General features: G+C 51.3%; 1 protein-coding gene across 1 annotated transcript; it reads right to left on the reverse strand.

Annotated features, from left to right (window-relative positions):
- Positions 1-269: 269 nt before the first annotated feature.
- LOC131087007 (uncharacterized) lies at positions 270-16008 on the reverse strand. The gene is made up of 17 exons (XM_058030355.1): positions 15914-16008; positions 14950-15012; positions 14640-14672; positions 14449-14473; positions 12704-12824; positions 11494-11632; positions 10609-10672; positions 10450-10511; positions 10322-10379; positions 10171-10241; positions 8504-8567; positions 7812-7936; positions 5555-6026; positions 2631-2711; positions 1499-1675; positions 582-808; positions 270-472 (listed from the first exon to the last, which is right to left on the reverse strand). Exons 1-17 carry the CDS (start codon positions 15997-15999, stop codon positions 298-300), a joined length of 2043 nt encoding a protein of 680 aa, XP_057886338.1. The 5' UTR covers positions 16000-16008; the 3' UTR covers positions 270-297.
- Positions 16009-18590: the final 2582 nt, after the last annotated feature.

Genomic DNA, 18590 nt, shown 5'->3' on the forward strand with positions numbered 1-18590 from the left:
ACATCTTGGGGACATTTTGGGGACCTCAATGGAGCATCATGGAGACACCTTGGGGATACCTCAGGACCCCGCTGGGGACCCTTTGTGGCCATTTAGGGACATTTTGGGGCCATTTGCGGCCATTTTGGGGCGACTTTTGGGCCATTTGGGACATTCTGGGGCGATTTGGGAACATTTGGGGACATTTTGGGTCCCTCCAATGAGCACAGACTCAGGCCACGCCCCTTTCCCCACACCATTTTATTCCCAATACATCAGAACCTCCAGAGTGCTTCAAATGGGCGGAGCCTCCTCTGCTCACTCCTCCCCCTTCCCAGCAGTGGGCGGGGCCTCCTCGGGGGTGGGTGGGGCCTCCTCGGGGGTGGGCGTGGCCTGCAGGGCGTGGGTGGCAGCTCTCCAGCGCTGCAGCCAATGGGAGAAGGGGGCGCAGCCAGGGGGCGTGGCCAGGACCCACTGAGCCGGCTGGGCCCACCTGGGGAGAGGGGCGGGGTTAGGAAAAAGGGGTGGGGCTCTGGGTGGGAGGAGCCACGCCCCCATTCCAGGCCTCTCCCCCTCCCTCCAGGCCCCGCCCCCTCCCTCACCATTGGCTGACGAGCTCCTGGAGGCGGGGCCAGACCCTGATTCGCTGCTCGCAGCCTTCTCTGACCAATCGCAGCCGGGCCAGCAGCTCGGCCTCCTCCACGGTGAGCGGGGGCGGGGCCAGCTGCTCTGGCTCCGCCCCCAGGGCAGGCCCCGCCCCCCGGCGCAGGCACAGCGCCCCCTGGCGGAGCTGCTGACGCAAGATGGCCGCCTGGGACAGCAGCGAGCCCTGACGGACACAAGGGGGCGGGGGCGGGCTTAGCCACGCCCCCCAAACCCCGCAGGACACGCCCACAATTGGCAGCACCCTCCCCCACCTTTTCAGCCCCATTTAAGCCCCACCCCAAATCCCTCCCACTCTCTCCAAGCTCCTCCTCCACTCTTTAAGCTCCTCCCCTTTCCCTCCAGACCCACCCCACATTTCAAGCTCCTCCCCCAATCCTGCTCCCAAGCCCCTCCCCCTAAATTTAAGTCCCTCCTCCATCTTTTGGCTCCTCCCCCATCCCTTGGCTCTCTAAACCCCTCCCTCCTCGAGGCCCCTCCCCCCCTCAAGACCTTCCCCCACCCTTTCAGCCCCTCCCCATCTTTAAGCTCCTCCCTCTCTTTAGATGCCATCTGTTTTAGACCCTCCCCCTTTGAGCCCCTCCCCACTCTTAAATCTCCTTCCTCCCCCTCAAGCCACTCCCCCTCATTAAGTCCCACCCCTCAAGCCTTTGCCCTACCCTTTAGGCCCCTCCCACTTTAAGACTCTCCCCCACTTTACCCAATCCCCTGGTTTAAGCCCCTCCCCCATATAAGCCCTCTGGGTTAGGCCCCTCTTCCTGGTATAGGCCCCTCCTCCTGGTATAGGCCACTCCCACATTTAAGCCCCTCCCATCCCTCTTTAAGCCCTGCCCCACCCCCTTAGCCCCTCCCCCACCTGTGCCACGCCCATCTCCTGCGCCAGCCCCTGCAGAGGGGGCGTGGTCTGTGCCAGGGGGCGGGGCTCCGCTCCCAGTGCTCCCAGTGCTCCCAGTGCCAGCTGCCGGCGCCGCAGCCTCTCCCCCTCCAGAGGGGGAAGGGCCGAGCCCGGCCCCGCCCGTGCCACGCCCACAACCTGCGGCCAATCAGAGACGTCGGGAACTGGGATCAAACTGGGAGGGACTGGTAGGGAATTGGGAGATACTGGTTTATACTGGGAGGGATTGGGAGAGAACTGGGTTATACTGGGAGGGCACTGGGATCAAACTGGGAGTTACTGGGATCTCAGCTGGAGTCAAACTGGGAGCACTGGGAGGAAGCGGGAGTTACTGGGAGCACTGGGATCAGAGCTGGAGTCAAACTGGGATGAACTGGGAGTGACTGGGAGGGAACTGGGTTGTCCTGGGAGGGACTGGGGGATACTGGGTTATACTGGGAGGGGAATGGGATGGAACTGGGGGGAATTGGGAAGGACTGGGAGGGAACTGGGAGGGAAGTGCAGGATACTGGGATGGACTGGGTTATACTAGGATATACTGGGATGGAACTGGGAGGGTGCTGGGAGGGACTGGGTTATACTGGGAGGGACTGGGATCAAACTGGGAGTTACTGGGAACACAGTTGGAGTCAAACTGGGAGCACTGGGAGGGACTGGGGGATACTGGGACAGACTGGGAGGGAACTGGGATATACTGGGATCTCAACTGGATTCAAACTGGGGGCATTGGGATGAACTGGGATTGAACTGGGATGGACTGGGAGGGAACTGGGAGTTACTGGGAGCACTGGGAGGGACCGGGAGGGAAATGAGGGATACTGGGATATACTGGGAGGGAACTGGGATCGTACTGGGAGTTACTGGAAGCACTGGGATCAGAGCTGGACTCAAACTGGGAGCACTGGGATGAACTGGGATGGCACTGAGGGACGCTGGATTTTACTGGGAGGGACTGGGATGGAACTGGGATGTACTGGGGAGGAACTGGGGGATACTGGGATGGACAGGAGGATACTGGGATATACTGGGAGGGAACTGGGGGGCTTAGTGGTCTATACTGGTCCATACTGGTTCATACTGGGGCGCTCCCCACCTGCTCCTGCAACGGTTTCAGCGCCGCTCGGCGCCCCCTGGTGGCGGTGCTCAGGAACCGCAGGCGCTGCTGCAAATGGAGCTGGGGAGGGAAATGGCAAAAATCAACAGAATTCACCCCAAATAACCCAAAAATCAACAAAATGAACCCAAAATTCCCCCAAAACCATCCAAATGTACCAAAAAATCAACAGAATTCACCCAAAAATAAACCCGAAATTCACCCAAAATGAACCTAAAATACATCAAAATGAAACCAAAATTAACTCAAAATTAACCCAAAATTAATCCAAAATCACCTAAATTACCCAAAAATCATCAGAAATCACCCAAAATTCATCCAAAATACCCCGAAACCATCCAAATTAACACAAAAATCAACAAAATTCACCCAAAATTAACAGAACATGCACAAAAATTCACCCCAAAATCCCCCCGAGGTCACCCAAATTAACAAAAAAAAATCTCCCTGAAATCACCCAAATTAACACAAAAATCACCAAAATTAACTCCGAAATCCCCCCAAATTAAGCAAAAAATCACCAAAATTTACCGAAAAATACCCCTGAAATTATCCAGATTAACACAAAAAATCACCAAACATCACCCCAAAATCAGCCAAATTAACCCTAAAATACACCCAAAATTACTGAAATTAACCCAAAAATCACCAAGATTAACCCAGAAATCCCCAAAAATCCCCAAAATTAACCCAGAATCACCCAAATATCCCCCTGAAATCACCTAAATTTACCCCAAAATCACCAAAATTCATCCAAAAATCCCCCTCAAACCACCCAAATTAACCCCAGAATAACCAAAATTAACTCAAAAAACCACCTGAGATCACCCAAATTAACCCCAAATTAACCCAAAATGCACTAAAATTAACCCCAAAATCCCACAAATCACCCCACAATCACCCAAATTAACCCCAAATTACCAAAATTTGCCTAAAAATACCCCAAATTAACGCACAATTAGCTCACAATTTACCCCAAGTCACAAAAATGAACCCAAAAATCTCCCTGAAATCACCCAAATTGACCCCAAATCAGCCAAAATTAACCCTGAAATCCCACCCAATCAACCCAAAATTAAACCAAAAAGCACCAAAATTAACCAAAAATCACCCAAATTAACCCCATATACAAAGTTCACCCCAAAATCCCCCCACAATCAAGGAAATTAACCTCAAATCACCAAAATTTACCTAAAAATCCCCAAAATGAACCTAAAATTAACCCAAGAATCCACCAAAGTTAACCCAAAATCAACAAAATTAACCCAAAATCCCCCCAAATCACCAAAATTAACCCAAAAAACCAGTCAACCAAAATACCCCAAAAATCTCTCCCAAATCACCCAAAATATCCCAAAATCACCAAAATTACCCAAAATCCTCCATTTCCCCCAAAATTCCCCTTTCCCCCAAACCCCAAAAACCCCTAAATCCACCAAATCCCCCAAAATGCCCAAACCCCAAAACTCCCAAAAACCCCCAAACTCCCCCCAAGCCCTAAACATTCCAAAAACCCCAAAACCTCAAAGTCCCTCAAAACCCCCCAAAATCTCCAAAATTTCCCATTTTACCCCCTCAAAAACCCCAAATCCCAAAACCCCAAAAAACTTCAAAAACCTCAAAATTCCCCTAATCCCCCAAAGTGCCCCAACTCCCAAATCCCCCAATCCCAAAAAAAAACCCCAAATCCCAAACTCCCCAATTTCAGCCCAAAATTCCCCATTTTACCCCCCAAAAATCCCAAAGTCCCCAAAACTCCAAAATGTCCCCGAATCCCCCCAAACCCCCAAATCCTCCAAGTCCCCTGAAATCCCCAAACCACAAATCCCCCCAAAAACCTCCAAATCCCCCAAAATTCTCCCCCCAAATCTCCCAAAACCCCAAATCCCAAATACCCCAAAAACCCAAACCCCCAAAACCTCAAATCCCCCAAAATTCCCCCAGATATCTCCCAAAATCACAAACCCCAAAATCTCCAAAACCCCCAAATCTTAAATACCTAAAAAATGCCAATAAATCCCCAAAAGCGCCAAAACTCCCCAAAAACCCCCAAAACCCCAAAACGTCCCAAATCCCCCAACCTCCCAAATCCCAAAATCCCCTCAAATACTTCCCCAAAACTTCCAAATTCCCCATTTTATGCCCCCAAAACCCCAAATCCCAAACATCCCAAAATCTCAAATCCCAAAATCCCCAACAAACCCCCCAAAATCCCAAACCCCAAAATCCCCAAACCCCAAATCCTAAATCCCCAAAACCTCAAACTTCCCCAAATCCCCCAAACTCTAAACCCCCAAACTCCCCAAATCCAAAACCCCAAAAAACCCAAACCCCAAAATCCCCCAAAATGCCCCCAAATCCCCAACCCCCCCCCCCAAAAACCCAAAATACCGAATCCAAAATGTCCAAAATCTCAAATCCTCAAAATCCCAAATCCCAAAAATCCCCCAAAACTCCCCAAAAAACTCAAAGGCCCAAAACCGCCAAAAAAAATCCCAAAACCTCAAACCCCAAATCCCCCAAATTCCCAAACCCCAAATCCCCCCAATCCCCCCACTCCAAATCTCCAACCCCCAAAATCTCAAACACCCCAAATTGCCCCAAATCCCCCAAAATTTCCCATTTTATCCCCCAAAAACCCAAAAAAACCCCAAAACACCCCAAAAATCTCAAATCCCAAACTCCAAAATTCCCCATTTTACCCCCAAAAATCCAATAAACCCCAAAAACTCCACAAACCCCAAAACCTCCAAATCCCCAAAACCCAAATCCGAAACTCCAAAAAACCCCAAAACCCCCAAAATTCTCAAATCCCAAACCCCCTAAATTTCCCAATCTTACCCCCCAAAACCCCATAAAAACCCCAAAAACCCCCATAAAACCCCAAAATTCCCCGCACTCACCACTCGGCCCCTCCCCCTCCACAGCTGCTGCCGGAGCTGCTCCAGGGCCGAGTTTGGGGTCAAATCCGTGGAATTTGGGACCAGATTTGGGCATTTAGGATCCAAAATTTGGGATTTTGGGTCCAAATTTGGGGATTTAAGATCCAAATTTTGGGATTTTGGGTCCAAATTTGGGCATTTAGGATCCAAACTTTGGGATTTTGGGTCCAAATTTGGGGATTTAAGATCCAAATTTTGGGGTTTTAGAGCAGATTTTGGAGCTGATTTTGAGGCCAAATGTGAGGATTTTGGGTCCAAATGTTGGGATTTTGGGGCTGAATTTTGTGGATTTTGAGGTTTTGAGGCCGAATTTTGGGGTTTTTGGGGTTCCTGGGGTGGATTTTGGGGATTTTGGAGCTCCTGCTGCAGCTGGGTCAGCGCCCGGCCCAGGGAGGCCCGGTAGGCCAAGAGCCCCTCCCGGAGCAGGAACTGCCTGGGAAGGAAATTGGGGTGAGAAATGGGGAAATTGGGAAAATGGGGAAAAATAGAGGGGGGAGGAAATAGGGGGAGAAATGGGGGGAAAAATGGGAATAAAAATTGGGATTTTGGGGTCAAATTTGGTGATGTTAGAGCCAATTTTGGATCCCATTTTGGGGATTTCAGAACAGGTTTTGGGGCTGAATTTGGGAATTTTGGGGCAGAATTTGGAGATTTAGAGCCAAATTTGGAGTTTTGGGGCTGAACTTTGTGATTTTGGGACCCAATTTGAGGCCGATTTTGGAAATTTTGGGGCTGAATTTTGGGATTTTAGAGCTGAGTTTGGGGCCAAATGGGGGTTTTTGAGTTTTGAGGCCAAATTTGGGGATTTTGGGGCCAATTTTGGGGATTTTTGGGCTGAATTTGAGGATTTCTGGGGCTCAGTTTGGGCATTTTAGATCAAATTTTTGGGATCTTATGGACAATTATGGGGCCAAATCTGGGAACTTTGGGGAGAATTTGGAGCGGAATTTTTGTGGTTTCAGACAAAATTTGGGGGTTTTTTCTGGGGGTTTGGAGCCAAACTTGGGGATTTGGGGGCTAAATTTGGAGCCAGATTTTGGGGCCGGTTGTGGGGATTTTGGAGCCAATTCTGGGGCTGGTTTTGGGGCTGGATTCTGGGATTTTGGGGTGGAATATTGGGAGTTTCGTATGGATTCTGGGGCTGATTTTAGGGCAAATCTGGAGGATTTGGGGCCAAATTTTGGGGCCAAACTTGAGACCAAATCTAGGAATATTGGGGCTGATCTTAGGGCTGGATTGTAGGGATTTTGGGGTCGAATTTGGGTGTTTTAGGGCTGAATTTTGGGATTTTAGACCCAAATTTTGGGGCTGATTTTAGGGCTAAACCCAGAGGATTTGTGGCCAAATTTTGGCGATTTTGGACTGGAGTTTGGGGCCAAATTTGGGGATTTGAGAGCCAATTTTGGGGTCAAATTTGGGGCCAAACTTGGGGGTTTTGGGGCTGAATTCAGGGACTTTAGAGCCGATTTTGGGACTGATTTTGGGGCAAAATGTTGGGGATTTTGGGGCCGAATTTTGGGGGATTTTGGGGCCCAGGGAGCCCCAGAAGGCCGAGAGTCCCACCCAGAGCAGGGACAGCCTTGGGGGGGGAGTGCAGGGAAATCTGGGGTGAGAAATGGGGAAACTGAGAAAATGGGGAAAAAATGGGGCAAAATGGCAGGGGGGGGGAAGGGGGATTTTGGGAGGAAAATAGGAAAAAAATGGGAATAAAAATGGGGATTTGGAGGGAAAAATGGGAATAGAAATGGGGATTTGAGGGGATAAAATTCAGGAAACAGGAGATGAAAAATGGAGATTTTGAGGTGAAAAATGGGGATTTTGGGGAAAAGGCAATAAAATTTGGGAATTCTGGGTACATTAGGACAAATTTGGGATAATTTTGGGTACTTTAGGACAAATTTTAGGGAGTTGGGGGTGGATTTGGGAATTTTTTTAGTACATTTTGGGCTGGATTTCAGACATTTGGGGATAATTGGAAGTATTTTAGGATGGATTTGGGATATTTTAGGATATTTCAGGGGAGTTTGGTCTCACCTGGTGACTCCATCGTTGCCCATCCCCCGCTCCAGGTGTGTCCCAGGGGATTTTTGGGACCATTTGGGATTTTTGGGGTATTTTGGAACAGATTTCAGGGATTTTGGGATATTTAAGGGTAATTTAGAATATTTCAGGATAATTGAGGATATTTTAGGGATAATTCAGGACATTTTGGTGTTACCTGATGACTTCATTGTTGCCTGTCCACTGCTCCAGGTGCGTCCCCAGCTGCCCCCTCAGGTGGGACAGGTGGGACAGGAGGGGGGGCAGTGCCCCCCACACCTCCCCCACGGCCCCCCAGCGCTCCTGGGGACCCCAAAAGCACATCAGGGACCCCAAAATGGCCTGGGGATCCCAAAATCCCAAAAACCTACCCCAAAATGAGCTCAGAAACCCCCAAAAGCCCCAAGTCCACCCCAAAAACGACCCTGGGATCCTGAAAATGGACTCAGAAACCCCAAAACCACCCCAAAAACCCCAAACTACCCCAAAACCAGCTAAGGAACCCCAAAAATGGACTCGGGGAGCCCAAAAATCCCAAAATCTGCCCCAAAACCCCCCAATACCTCAAAATCCACCCCAAAAATCCCAAATCCACCCCAAAAACACCTCAGGGACATAAAATACGGATTCAGGGACCCCAAAACCCCCAAATCTTGACCCCAAAATTGCCAAAATCCCCCCAAAAATCCCAAATCCCATCCCTAGAAATTCCCAAAATCCCTCAAGTCCCCAAAAAATTCCCCAAAATGCAAATTTCTGACCCAAGAAATCCCCAAATCCCCCCCAAAATCCCCCAAATTCAAAATCTTGGCCCCAAAAAGCCCCAAAATCCTCAATTTTGACCCCAACCGCGTTCCCCTCCCCCCTCACCTGCAGGAGGCTCTTCAGGGTGGGCGGGGCCTCGGCTGAGGGGGCAGGGCCAGCCAGGAGATCTCTGTGATTGACAGGTGTGAGGCCACGCCCCCAAGGCACCAGAAATCCCCTCAGGGACCCCAAAATGTTCTAAAAACCCCCAAAATTCCCTCCCACCCCATTAAGCCCTACCCACCCACTTAGGCCACACCCATTCCTTTTGGCTGCACCCACTCCTTTAGGCCCCACCCATTCGTTTGGCCACACCCACCCCACTAATCCCCACCTACCCCTTTAAGCCCCACCCATTTTAGGCCTGCCCAATCCCTTTCAGCCCAACACCCCCCTTTAGGCCACACCCACCCCCTTAAGCCTTGCCCATCCCTTTAGGCCCCACCCACTGTTTAAGCCTCACCCACCCCCTGTTTAGGGCCTGCCCGCCCCTTTAACCCCCACCCCTCCCTTTAAGTCCCACCCACTTCTTTAAGCTCCACTCACCCACTTAGGCCCCATCCACCCTTTTAAGCTCCCCCCCATCCCTTTAAGGCCAACCCACCAGTTTAGGCCACACCCACCCCTTTAGGCCACACCCACTCATTCAGGCCACACCCCTCTGTTTAGGCCCCACCCAACATTTAACCCACCCAATCATTTCAAGCCCAAACCCACATCTCAAAACCCCGCCCACATCTTTAGGCAACACCCATGCAATTAGGCCCAACCTACCTTTTAAAGCTCCACCCACCTCTTTAAAATCCACCCACTGCATTAAGCCCCACCCACCCCTTTAAGCCCATCCCACCCCTCTAAGCCCCACCCATTTTGGCCACACCCACCTCTTCAGCCCCACACACCCCATTTAAGCCCAGCCTATTCCTTTAAGCCCAACCACTCATTTAAGCCCTGCCCACTCCTTTAAGCTCCACCCATGTCTGTAAGCCCCACCCACCTCTTAAGCCCCACCCACCCATGTTTATGCCCCACCCATCCCTTTAAGCCACACCTAACCATTTAAGCCACACCCCTCTGTGTAAGCACCACCCAACATTTAATGCACCTAATCCCTTTAAGCCCCACCCGACTCTTTAAGCCCCACCCAAATCTTTAAACCACACCCACTCATTTTGGCCGCACCCACCCCTTTAAGCCCTGACTATTCCTTTAAGCCCTACGCATCATTTAAGCCCCACCCACCATTTAGGCCCCACCCACCCCTTTAAGCCCCAACTATTCTCATTAAGCCACACCCATCCCTGCAACCCCCACCCACCTTTTAAAGCCCCCACCCACCTCTTTAGGACCCACCCATTCCTTTAAGCCCCACCCACCACCCTAAGCTCCACCTATTCTTTTAAGCCTCACCAACTCCTTAAAGCCGCACCTATTCCCTTTAAGCCACACCTACCTATTTAAGCCCCACCCATGCTTTTGGCCCCACCCACCAGTCCCTTTATTCCCCACCCACCCTTTAAGCTCCACCCACTTATGCCACACCCACCCCTTTAAAGCCCACTCCATCCATTTAAGCTCCACTCACAATTTAAGTCCCACTCACTCATTGAAGCCCCACCCACCATTAAATCCAGCTAATTTCTTTGAGCCCCACCCACCCTTTTAAGCCCCACCCACCTTTTCAGCCCCCCTCACCCTCTTAGGCCACACCCACTCCTTCAGGCCCCACCCACCTTGTGCTCTGATTGGCCAGGACCTCCAGCGCCCAAAGCACCGCCTCTGGGCTGTGGCCAATCAGTACAGCCTGTAGGGGGCGCCATGTGTCAGAGTAGAGGGCGTGGCCTGAGCAGAGCCACGCCCCATTCCCCAGCCAGCCACGCCCACCTCAGCCTGTTCCGACCAATCTGGAGCCTTCTGAGCCTTCCCGGGGTGATTGGCAGCTCTGGGGTTCATTAATTAATTGATTAATTGACAGGTTAATTAGGGGTTAGGGAGGAAGGGGTGTGGCTCACCTGTGTGGGCGTGGCCTCTGGAGCTCCGCCTCCCTGGCCTTGCACAGAGCCTTGATTGACACCTGCGGAGGGGGAGGGGTTGGGGGAATTTGGGGATTTTTGGGGGGTCCTGGGATGATTTTGGGGTCCCTGAATGGTCTCCAGGCCTCGCCCACTCACCAGCACTTCTGGCTCCGCCCCTGCGGCCAAGATGGCCGACAGCTCCTCCCGGGATTGGCCCGGCCTGAGGGGACCCAAAAGTCTTTTAAAATACCCAAAATCTCCTCAAAATCCCCAAAATCCCCCAAATTTACCCATAATCCACTCAGGAACTCCAAAAATCCCATCAAGAACCCCAAAGTCTCCTCAAAATCAACCAAAACCCCTCAAAATTTCTTCAAAATCCCCCCAGATCTCCTTAGGAACCCAAAATCCCCCCCAAAATCCCTCAAGTCCCCCCAAAATCCCTCAGGGACCCCAAAATCCACTCAGGAACCCCAAGAATCCCCCCAGAAAACAAAAATTGCCTCACAATTCCCTGAAATCACCTCAGAGACCCAAAAATCTCATCAAAATTTCTTCATAATCCTCCAAAATCTGAAAATTCCCACCAGGGACCACAAAATCCCCAGGAACCACAAAATTCTTCAAAAATCCTCTCATGGACCCCAAAACCTCCTCAAAACCCTTCAAAATTTCCCAAAATCCCATTAGGAACACTAAATCCCCTCAAAATCCTTCAAATTGTCTCAAAATTCCTTCAGGAACCCAAAATCCTCCAAAAACGCTTCAGGGACCCCAAATTTTCCTCAAAATGTCCCAAAATCTTCTCACAATTCCCAAGAGACACAAAAAATCTCTTGAAAACCCTTCAAAATCCTCCCAAGTCCCAAAGAATCCTCCAAAATCCCCGCAAAAATCACCCCAAATCCCCTGAAGGGCCCAAAAATTCAGTCAGGGACCAAAAAATCTAAAAATCACCTAAATTTCCCCAATGCCCATATAAGGAAACACTGCAAGGCCCCGCCCCTTCCACCCTGCCCCTTCAGGCCCCGCCCCTTTTACCTTTTACGGATTGCCCGCAGCGCCCCCTCGTGGCCGTCCCGCAGCCCAGCCGTGCCCGGCTCTGCCCCCAGCAGCCGAAGCTCCGCCCCTCGCTCAAGCTCCGCCCACCGCCGGCTCTGCGCCTCCTCCAGCGAGGCGTCTGGGGGGAAAGGGGGACCCCAAAGGTTTGGGGTGAGAACCCCCAAATTTGGGGTTTGGGGGGTCTGGGAGCCCTAAATTGAGGGAGGGGACCCCGAAATTGGGATTTAGGGGGATCAGGGACCCCAAAATTGAGGAAGGGGACCCCAGAATTGGGGTCTAGGAGGACATGGAACCCCAAAATTGGGGTTTGGCCTCGATCAGAGACCCTAAAAATGGGGAAGGGACCCCAAAATTTAGGTTTTGGGGGTTCAGGGACCCTAAATTTAGGGTTTTGGTGGTCGTGGGAGCTCAAAAAGGGGGAAGGGGACCTCAAATTTCGGGCTTGGAGAAAAATTGGGGTTTGGGGGTTTCTGGGACTCCAAAATTGGGGATGGGGACTTGAAAATTGGGGTTTGGGGGGGTCAGGAACCCCAAAATCAGGATTATGGTAGTTCTGGGACACTAGAAATCAGGGGGACCCCAAAATTTGGGGATAGAGACCTCAGAATACAGTAAGGAGCCAAAAATTGGGGCTGGGGGGGTCCAGGGACTCCAAAATTGGGAAAGGGGACCCCAAAATTTGGGGTGAAGATACCAAACTGGGGCTTTAGTGGCTCAGGGACCCCGAAATTGGGGTCCAGGAGGACATGGGACCACAAAGTTGGGGTTTTGGGGGTGCTGGGACCCTAAAATTGGGGAGAGGGACCCCAAATTTAGGGCTGGGGTGTTCAGGGACCCCAAATTTGGGGTTCAGAGGTTATGGGACAACAAAAATCAGGGGAATCCCAAAATTTAGGGGTGGGGACCCCAAATTTGGTGTCTGGGGTGTTCAGGGACCCCAAAATTGGGGTTTGGGAGCATCAGGGACCCCAAATTTGGGGTTAGGGGCAGGTCAGGGACCACAAAATTGGGGTTTTGAGGGGGCAAGAAATTCCAAATTTGTGGTGAGGACCCCAAAATTGGGACTTAGGGGCATCATGAGACCCCAAAAATGGGGCGGACCCCAAAATTTGGGGGTGGGGAGCCCCCGAAATGGAGGTTTTGAGGTTAGGAACATTTGTGCAGCGCCCGCGTTTCCGGCCGGACTCACCAAGGCGCTGCGCCGTTTCCTGTGCGTCCGCAATGGCGTCCCCCAGGTCCCGCACCTCGTTCCGGAGCCGCTCCACGGCCGCGCGCAGCGCCCCCTGCTGGCCCGGCGGAGCTGGAGCAGCCTGCGCCAAAACGGGCCCAAAAGAGTCAGAATTCAGCCAAAATTCACCCAAATGTACCTGAGAGTGTGCCCAGGGTTCTCATGATACCCAAAACTCTCAAAATATTGAGAAAATCCCACAAAAAAACCCCAAAATTCCACAAAAAAGAGGGTTAAAATTGGCCCATATATGCCCGAATTCACCTCAAAACTCACCACAATATCCCTGAGATTGTGCCCAGCGTCCTCACGATACCCAAAACTCCCAAAAAAATGAGAAAATCCCCCAAAACGAGGCTCAAAATTGACCCAACTCCGCCCAAATTCACCTCAAAAGTCACCCCAATATCCCTGAGATTGTGCCCAGGGTTCTCATACCCAAAACTCCCAAAGTTTGGGGAAATCCCACAAAAAAACCCAAAATGAGGCTCAAAATTGACCCCCAAATCCGCCCAAATTCACCCAAAATTGCCCCCCAAAATAATCCCCAAAATTCCCCCCAAAATCCCCCCCCATAAACTCCCTGAAAAAATCTCCCAAAAATTGCCCCCCAAAAAAATCCCCCCAAAAATCCCAAGATTTTATAAAAATGAGGCTCAAAATGGACCCAAATCCACCCCAATTCACCCCAAAATCCCTGAGATTGTGCCCAGCGTCCTCGTGATACCCAAAACTCCCAAACAAACGGGAAAACTCCACAAAAGAACCCCAAAATTCCACAAGAATGAGGGTTAACATGGCCCCAAATCCTCCAAAAAATCCCCAAAATTGCCCCCCCCAAAAATCCTTAAAATTCCCCCCAAAAATTCCACCAAAATTCCCCCCCAAAAATCCACCAAATTCCCCAAAAACTCCCAAAACTCCCAAAAATGAGGCTCAAAATTGACCCTAAATCCTCCCAAATTCACCCCAAAATTCCCTCAAGTAGCTCTGAGATTGTCAAAAAATCCCAAAATCTTTTTCAAAATTCCCAAAAACCCTGAAAATTCCCAAATATCCAAAAATCCCCAAAATTTCCCCCAAAAATTAAAAAAATCCATAAAATTCCCCAAAAAATCCCAAAAAAAACCCCAAAATCACCCAAAATTCTCCCCAAAAATTCCCAATACCCCCCAAAATGCCACAAAAATGAGGCTCAAAATGGATCCCAAATCTGCCTGAATTCCCCCCCAAATTCGCCCAGATATCTCTGAGATTGTCAAAAAATCGCAACAACTCCCCAAAGTCTTTTCCAAAATTCCCCAAAAACCCTGAAAAACCCCAAAAATCACGCAAAAAATCCTCCAAATTCCCCAAAAAATTCCCCCGAAAAATCACTTTTAAATGCCCCAAACCCCCCAAATCCCTCCCAAAATTCCCACAAAACCAAAAAAAATTCTCCAAAAATTTTGCACTTCGCCCACAAAAAAAATCCCATTTCAAGCTGCAAAACTCCCCTGGACCCCCCAAAATTCCCACAAATCCCCTCCAAAAATTCCAAAAAATCCCCCAAAATCCAAAAAAACCCCTTAAAATTCGTGAAAATTCCCCAAAAATCCCCAAATTTCCCTAAAATGTCCCCAAATCTGAGGGAACCCCCCCAAATTTTGAGTTTCCCACCCCAAACCTGACCCCAATTCCCCCTCAGGTTTTGGGGTCCCGCTCACCTCCAGCTCCTGCAGGTGCCCGTACCTGAACCCCGAGTTAAGGAACAATTTGGGGATCCCCCAAAAATCTCCTCTTCAATTTAAGGTTCAACCCCCAAACTTGGGCACCCCCACCCCAAATTTTGTGGTTTCCAGAATTTTCTATCCCAGGAACCCCTAAATTTTTGAGGATCCCCCAAAATTTCGGATACCAGCGCAGATTTCCTCGGATCTTCTTCACGTTCCTGTGGGGACCCCCCAAAAATTCTGTGAGGGGAGAACCGGGAAAAGGAGCGGGAAAAGCGGCGCGGGGCATGATGGGAGCTGTAGTTCAGGGGGGGTGGGCCCTGCAACGATCCTCTATGGGCGGCGCGGGGCGTGATGGGAGCTGTAGGCCGGCTATAATGAAACTTAATGGGGCGCGGGGGATGATGGGAGCTGTAGGCCCGGAAAGCATCTCCCCCTCCTTCCCCTTAACTTTTGGGGTTTTTCACCCTCCCCAATGTTGGGGTCCCCCCTCACCGCTGGTTCCGGACGTGGCGGATGACGTAATCCCAAATGGGGGCTGCGGGGCCGGAGCAGAGCCTGCAGGGGAGGGAATTGGGGCACCCCAACATTTGGGGGTGACCATAAAATTCACCCAGGAGCCCAAAATTCACCCAGGAACCCGAAAATCATCCCCAGGAACCCCCAAATCCACTCAGGATGCTCTAAAAGGGACTCCAAAAGGACTCCTCCGGACCCCCAAAACCACCCTCCAAAGGGACCCCAAAATCCACACAGGACCCCCCAAAACCTCCCAAGGACCCTTCAAGGGACCCCAAATTCTCCAGGACCTCCTAAAGGACCCCAAAAGCATCCCCAGGACCCTCCAAAGGGACCCCAAAACCCCCCAGAACTCTCCAAAAGATCCCAAAATCTCCTCAGGACCTCCCCAAACATCCCCATTACCCTCCAAGGGGATCCCAAAAGCATCCCCTGGACCCCCAAAACTTCTCAGGACGCTCCAAAGAGACCCCAAACCACCTCAGGACCCCCCAAACCCACCCAGGACCCTCTAAAGGGACCCCAAAATCCCCCCAGGACCACCCAAAAGGACCTCAGCACCCCTAAACCCCCTCAGCACCCCTAAACCCCCTCAGCACCCTCTAAGAGGACCCAAAATTCACTCAGGACCCTTTAAAAGGACCCCAAAACTCTGTCAGGACCCCCCAAAACCCAGCCAGTACCCTCCAAGGGGACCCCAAAACGCCCCAGGATGTTTCAAAGGGACCCCAAAATCCCTTCAGGACCCCCGAAATTCCCCCAGGACCCCCCAAAACATCTCAGGACCCTCCAAGGGGACCCCAAACCTTCACAGCTCCCACCACATTCCCGCTCTCCCCTCACGGAATCCTCGGGGAGTTTCCACGCCCGGCCCCCCGAAACCCCACGGCCCCTCCCCGCCTCAGGGGGGTCCCCATGGGGGTCCCCGGCTGGTCCCGACCTGCGGAGCGCGGCCGGGGAGGGGATGGCGGAGGGCGGCAGCTCCATCTCCTCTCGGAGCCAGCGCTCCAGCGCCTGCGCCATCATGGCCGGGGGGCGCTGAGGGGACCGAAAAACCACGGGAAAAGCGCCGCGGGGCAGCACGGGAGTTGTAGTGCGGGAGGGGCGGGGCATGTAATGATGGGCAATGGGAGGCGCGGGGCTTTACGGGAGCGCGAGAGATGATGGGAGTTGTAGGCGTGGCTGTAATGATTCTCTATGGGGCTCGGGGGCTGATGGGAGTTGTATGCGTGTTTGTAATGGGGTTCTATGGGTTATAATAATTCTCTATGGGGCGCGAGGGGTGGTGGGAGTTGTATGCGCGTTTGTAATGGAGCTCTATGGGTGATAATGATTCTCTTTGGGACTCTATGGGTTATAACGATTCTTTATGGAGCGCGGGGAATGATGGGAGTTGTATGCACGCCTGTAATGGGGCTCTATGGGTTATAATGATTCTCTATGGGACTCTATGCGTTATAATGATTCTCTATGGGGCGCAGGGCCTGATGGGAGTTGTATGCGTGTTTGTAATGGAACTCAACGGGCGTCGCGGGGCATGATGGGAGCTGTAGGTCAGGAAGTTACTCGACGGGGAAACTTGGGGGTCTGGGGGCACTTTGGGGTCCTAAGGGCCACTTATGGGTCAGAAGAGCCATTTAAGGGACACTCAAAAGGCACCTAAGGGGAACTTTGGGTCTGAGGGCACTCAGGGTCACTTGGTGAGCTGGATCCTGGCTTTACCTGGCCTCTGTGGGGCGCGGGGGATGATGGGAGTTGTAGGCTCTAGGCAGCATGGGAATTGTAGGCGCAGACTGAGGGTCTTTGGGGCAGGGGGAGGTTTAGGGGGGCACCTGGGAGTCCGTGAGGGCAGTCGGATGTCCTGAGTGGGGGCTGAGAGATCACTTAGGAATCCTGGGAGGCACTTGGGGGTCCGGGGGGGCAACTGAGGAGCAACTTTGGGTTTGGGGGGACATTTGGGGGCGTGTACAGGGCACTCTGTGTGGCTGCGTGGCATGACGGGAGGTGTAGGCCCGGCTTCCATTAGACTCTATGGGGCCGCGGAGCATGAAGGGAATTGTAGGCCAGCCATAAATACTTACGTGTCGTGCCGCAGGGCACGACGGGAGTTGTAGGCCCCGCTTCAATGGCGCTCTAAGAGGCCACGAGGCATGCTGGGAGCTGTAGTCCAGCCTTTAATAGCTCTCTATGCCGCCGCAGGGCATGACGGGAGTTGTAGTCAAAAAAAATGGCGCGGCCTTTAGGTGCCGCCTTCAAGGTCGCTGATTGGTTGCAAGCTGTGATTGACAAGCAGGTCGACCAGTGGGAGGTGGCGCCGGCGGAAGGCGGGAAGCGGCAGCTCCTGAGGGCGGCGGTGAGGGGGGGCCACGGATTTTGGGGGGATTTGAGGCGATTTTGGGGAATTTTGGGGGATTTTTGGGATCCTTCACGAGCCTCTCACCCCTGCCAAGCCGCAGGGACGCGTCCGGAGCTGTGATGGCCGTCAAGGCGAAGGTGGAGAAACCAGGTGAACTCGGCCGGGAGCCCGAAAAACCCCAAAATCGCCCAAAAAACCCCAAATTTCCACAAAAATCCTACTCGGGACCCTCCAAAACTCCTCAAATCCCCTCAGAAACCGCCGAAATCCCAAAGGATTTCCCGAATATATCCTAAGACAACACAAATCCTCCCCAAAATTCCCAAAATATTCTCAAAATTCCACCCAGAATTCCCCAAATTCCTCCCAGATTCCTCCAGAACCCCCAAATTCCCCACAATTCTCAAGATTTTCTGCCCAATTTCTTAAAAACTCCTCACAGGACCCTGAAAATTCACCAAACTCCCAGAGCTGGACCCAAAAATTCCCCAAAATTCCGAATTTTTTCCAGTGCTGAACACCAAAATTCCTTAAAATTCCCCCTACATCCCAATTAAAACCCAAAATACCCTCAAAATTCTCATTTGAATCCCCCAAAATCCCAACGAAAACCCAAAAATTCCATTTAAACCCCAAAAATCCTTTTAAGACCCCAATATTTCCCCAAAAATTCCCCATATCCCCTCAAAATTCCCATCTCAATCCCTCAACATTCATTTTAAACCCTAAAATTTCTTCTTTAAGCCCCCAAATCCCCTCCAGGATCCCCCAAATTTAAAAGAATCCCTCAAAAATCCCAAATTTCCCGGAACTTGTCCCCCAAATTCCCCTCAAATTCCAAAAAAACCCAAAATTCTCCCAAAAATTCTCTAAAACTTGCCCAAATGCCCTCCAGAATCCCCCAAGTTTAAAAATAATTCTCTAAAATCCTCAAAATTTCTGAATTTCCCAGAACCAGACCCCCCAAATTATTCCCAAATTCCCAAAAATTCTCCCCAAAATTCCCAGTTATTCCCCAGATTTCCCCAAAACTGCCCCAAATCCATTCCAGGACCCCCAAATTGCCAAAAATTCCCCCAAAATTCCAGAAGTCTCCAATATTCCCAGAGCTGGACACCCCAAAGCCCCAAGACTCCACAAAATCCCCCAAAACTCCCCCCAAACGCCTTCCAATATTCCTAAAAATTCCCCAAAAAATCCCAAATTTCCACCAATTTCCCCAATATTCCCCAAAAAATGCCCAATATTCCATTTCAGTCCC

This window comes from Melospiza georgiana, chromosome 9 (genome assembly GCF_028018845.1).
Source record: "Melospiza georgiana isolate bMelGeo1 chromosome 9, bMelGeo1.pri, whole genome shotgun sequence".
Taxonomy (NCBI): domain Eukaryota; kingdom Metazoa; phylum Chordata; class Aves; order Passeriformes; family Passerellidae; genus Melospiza; species Melospiza georgiana.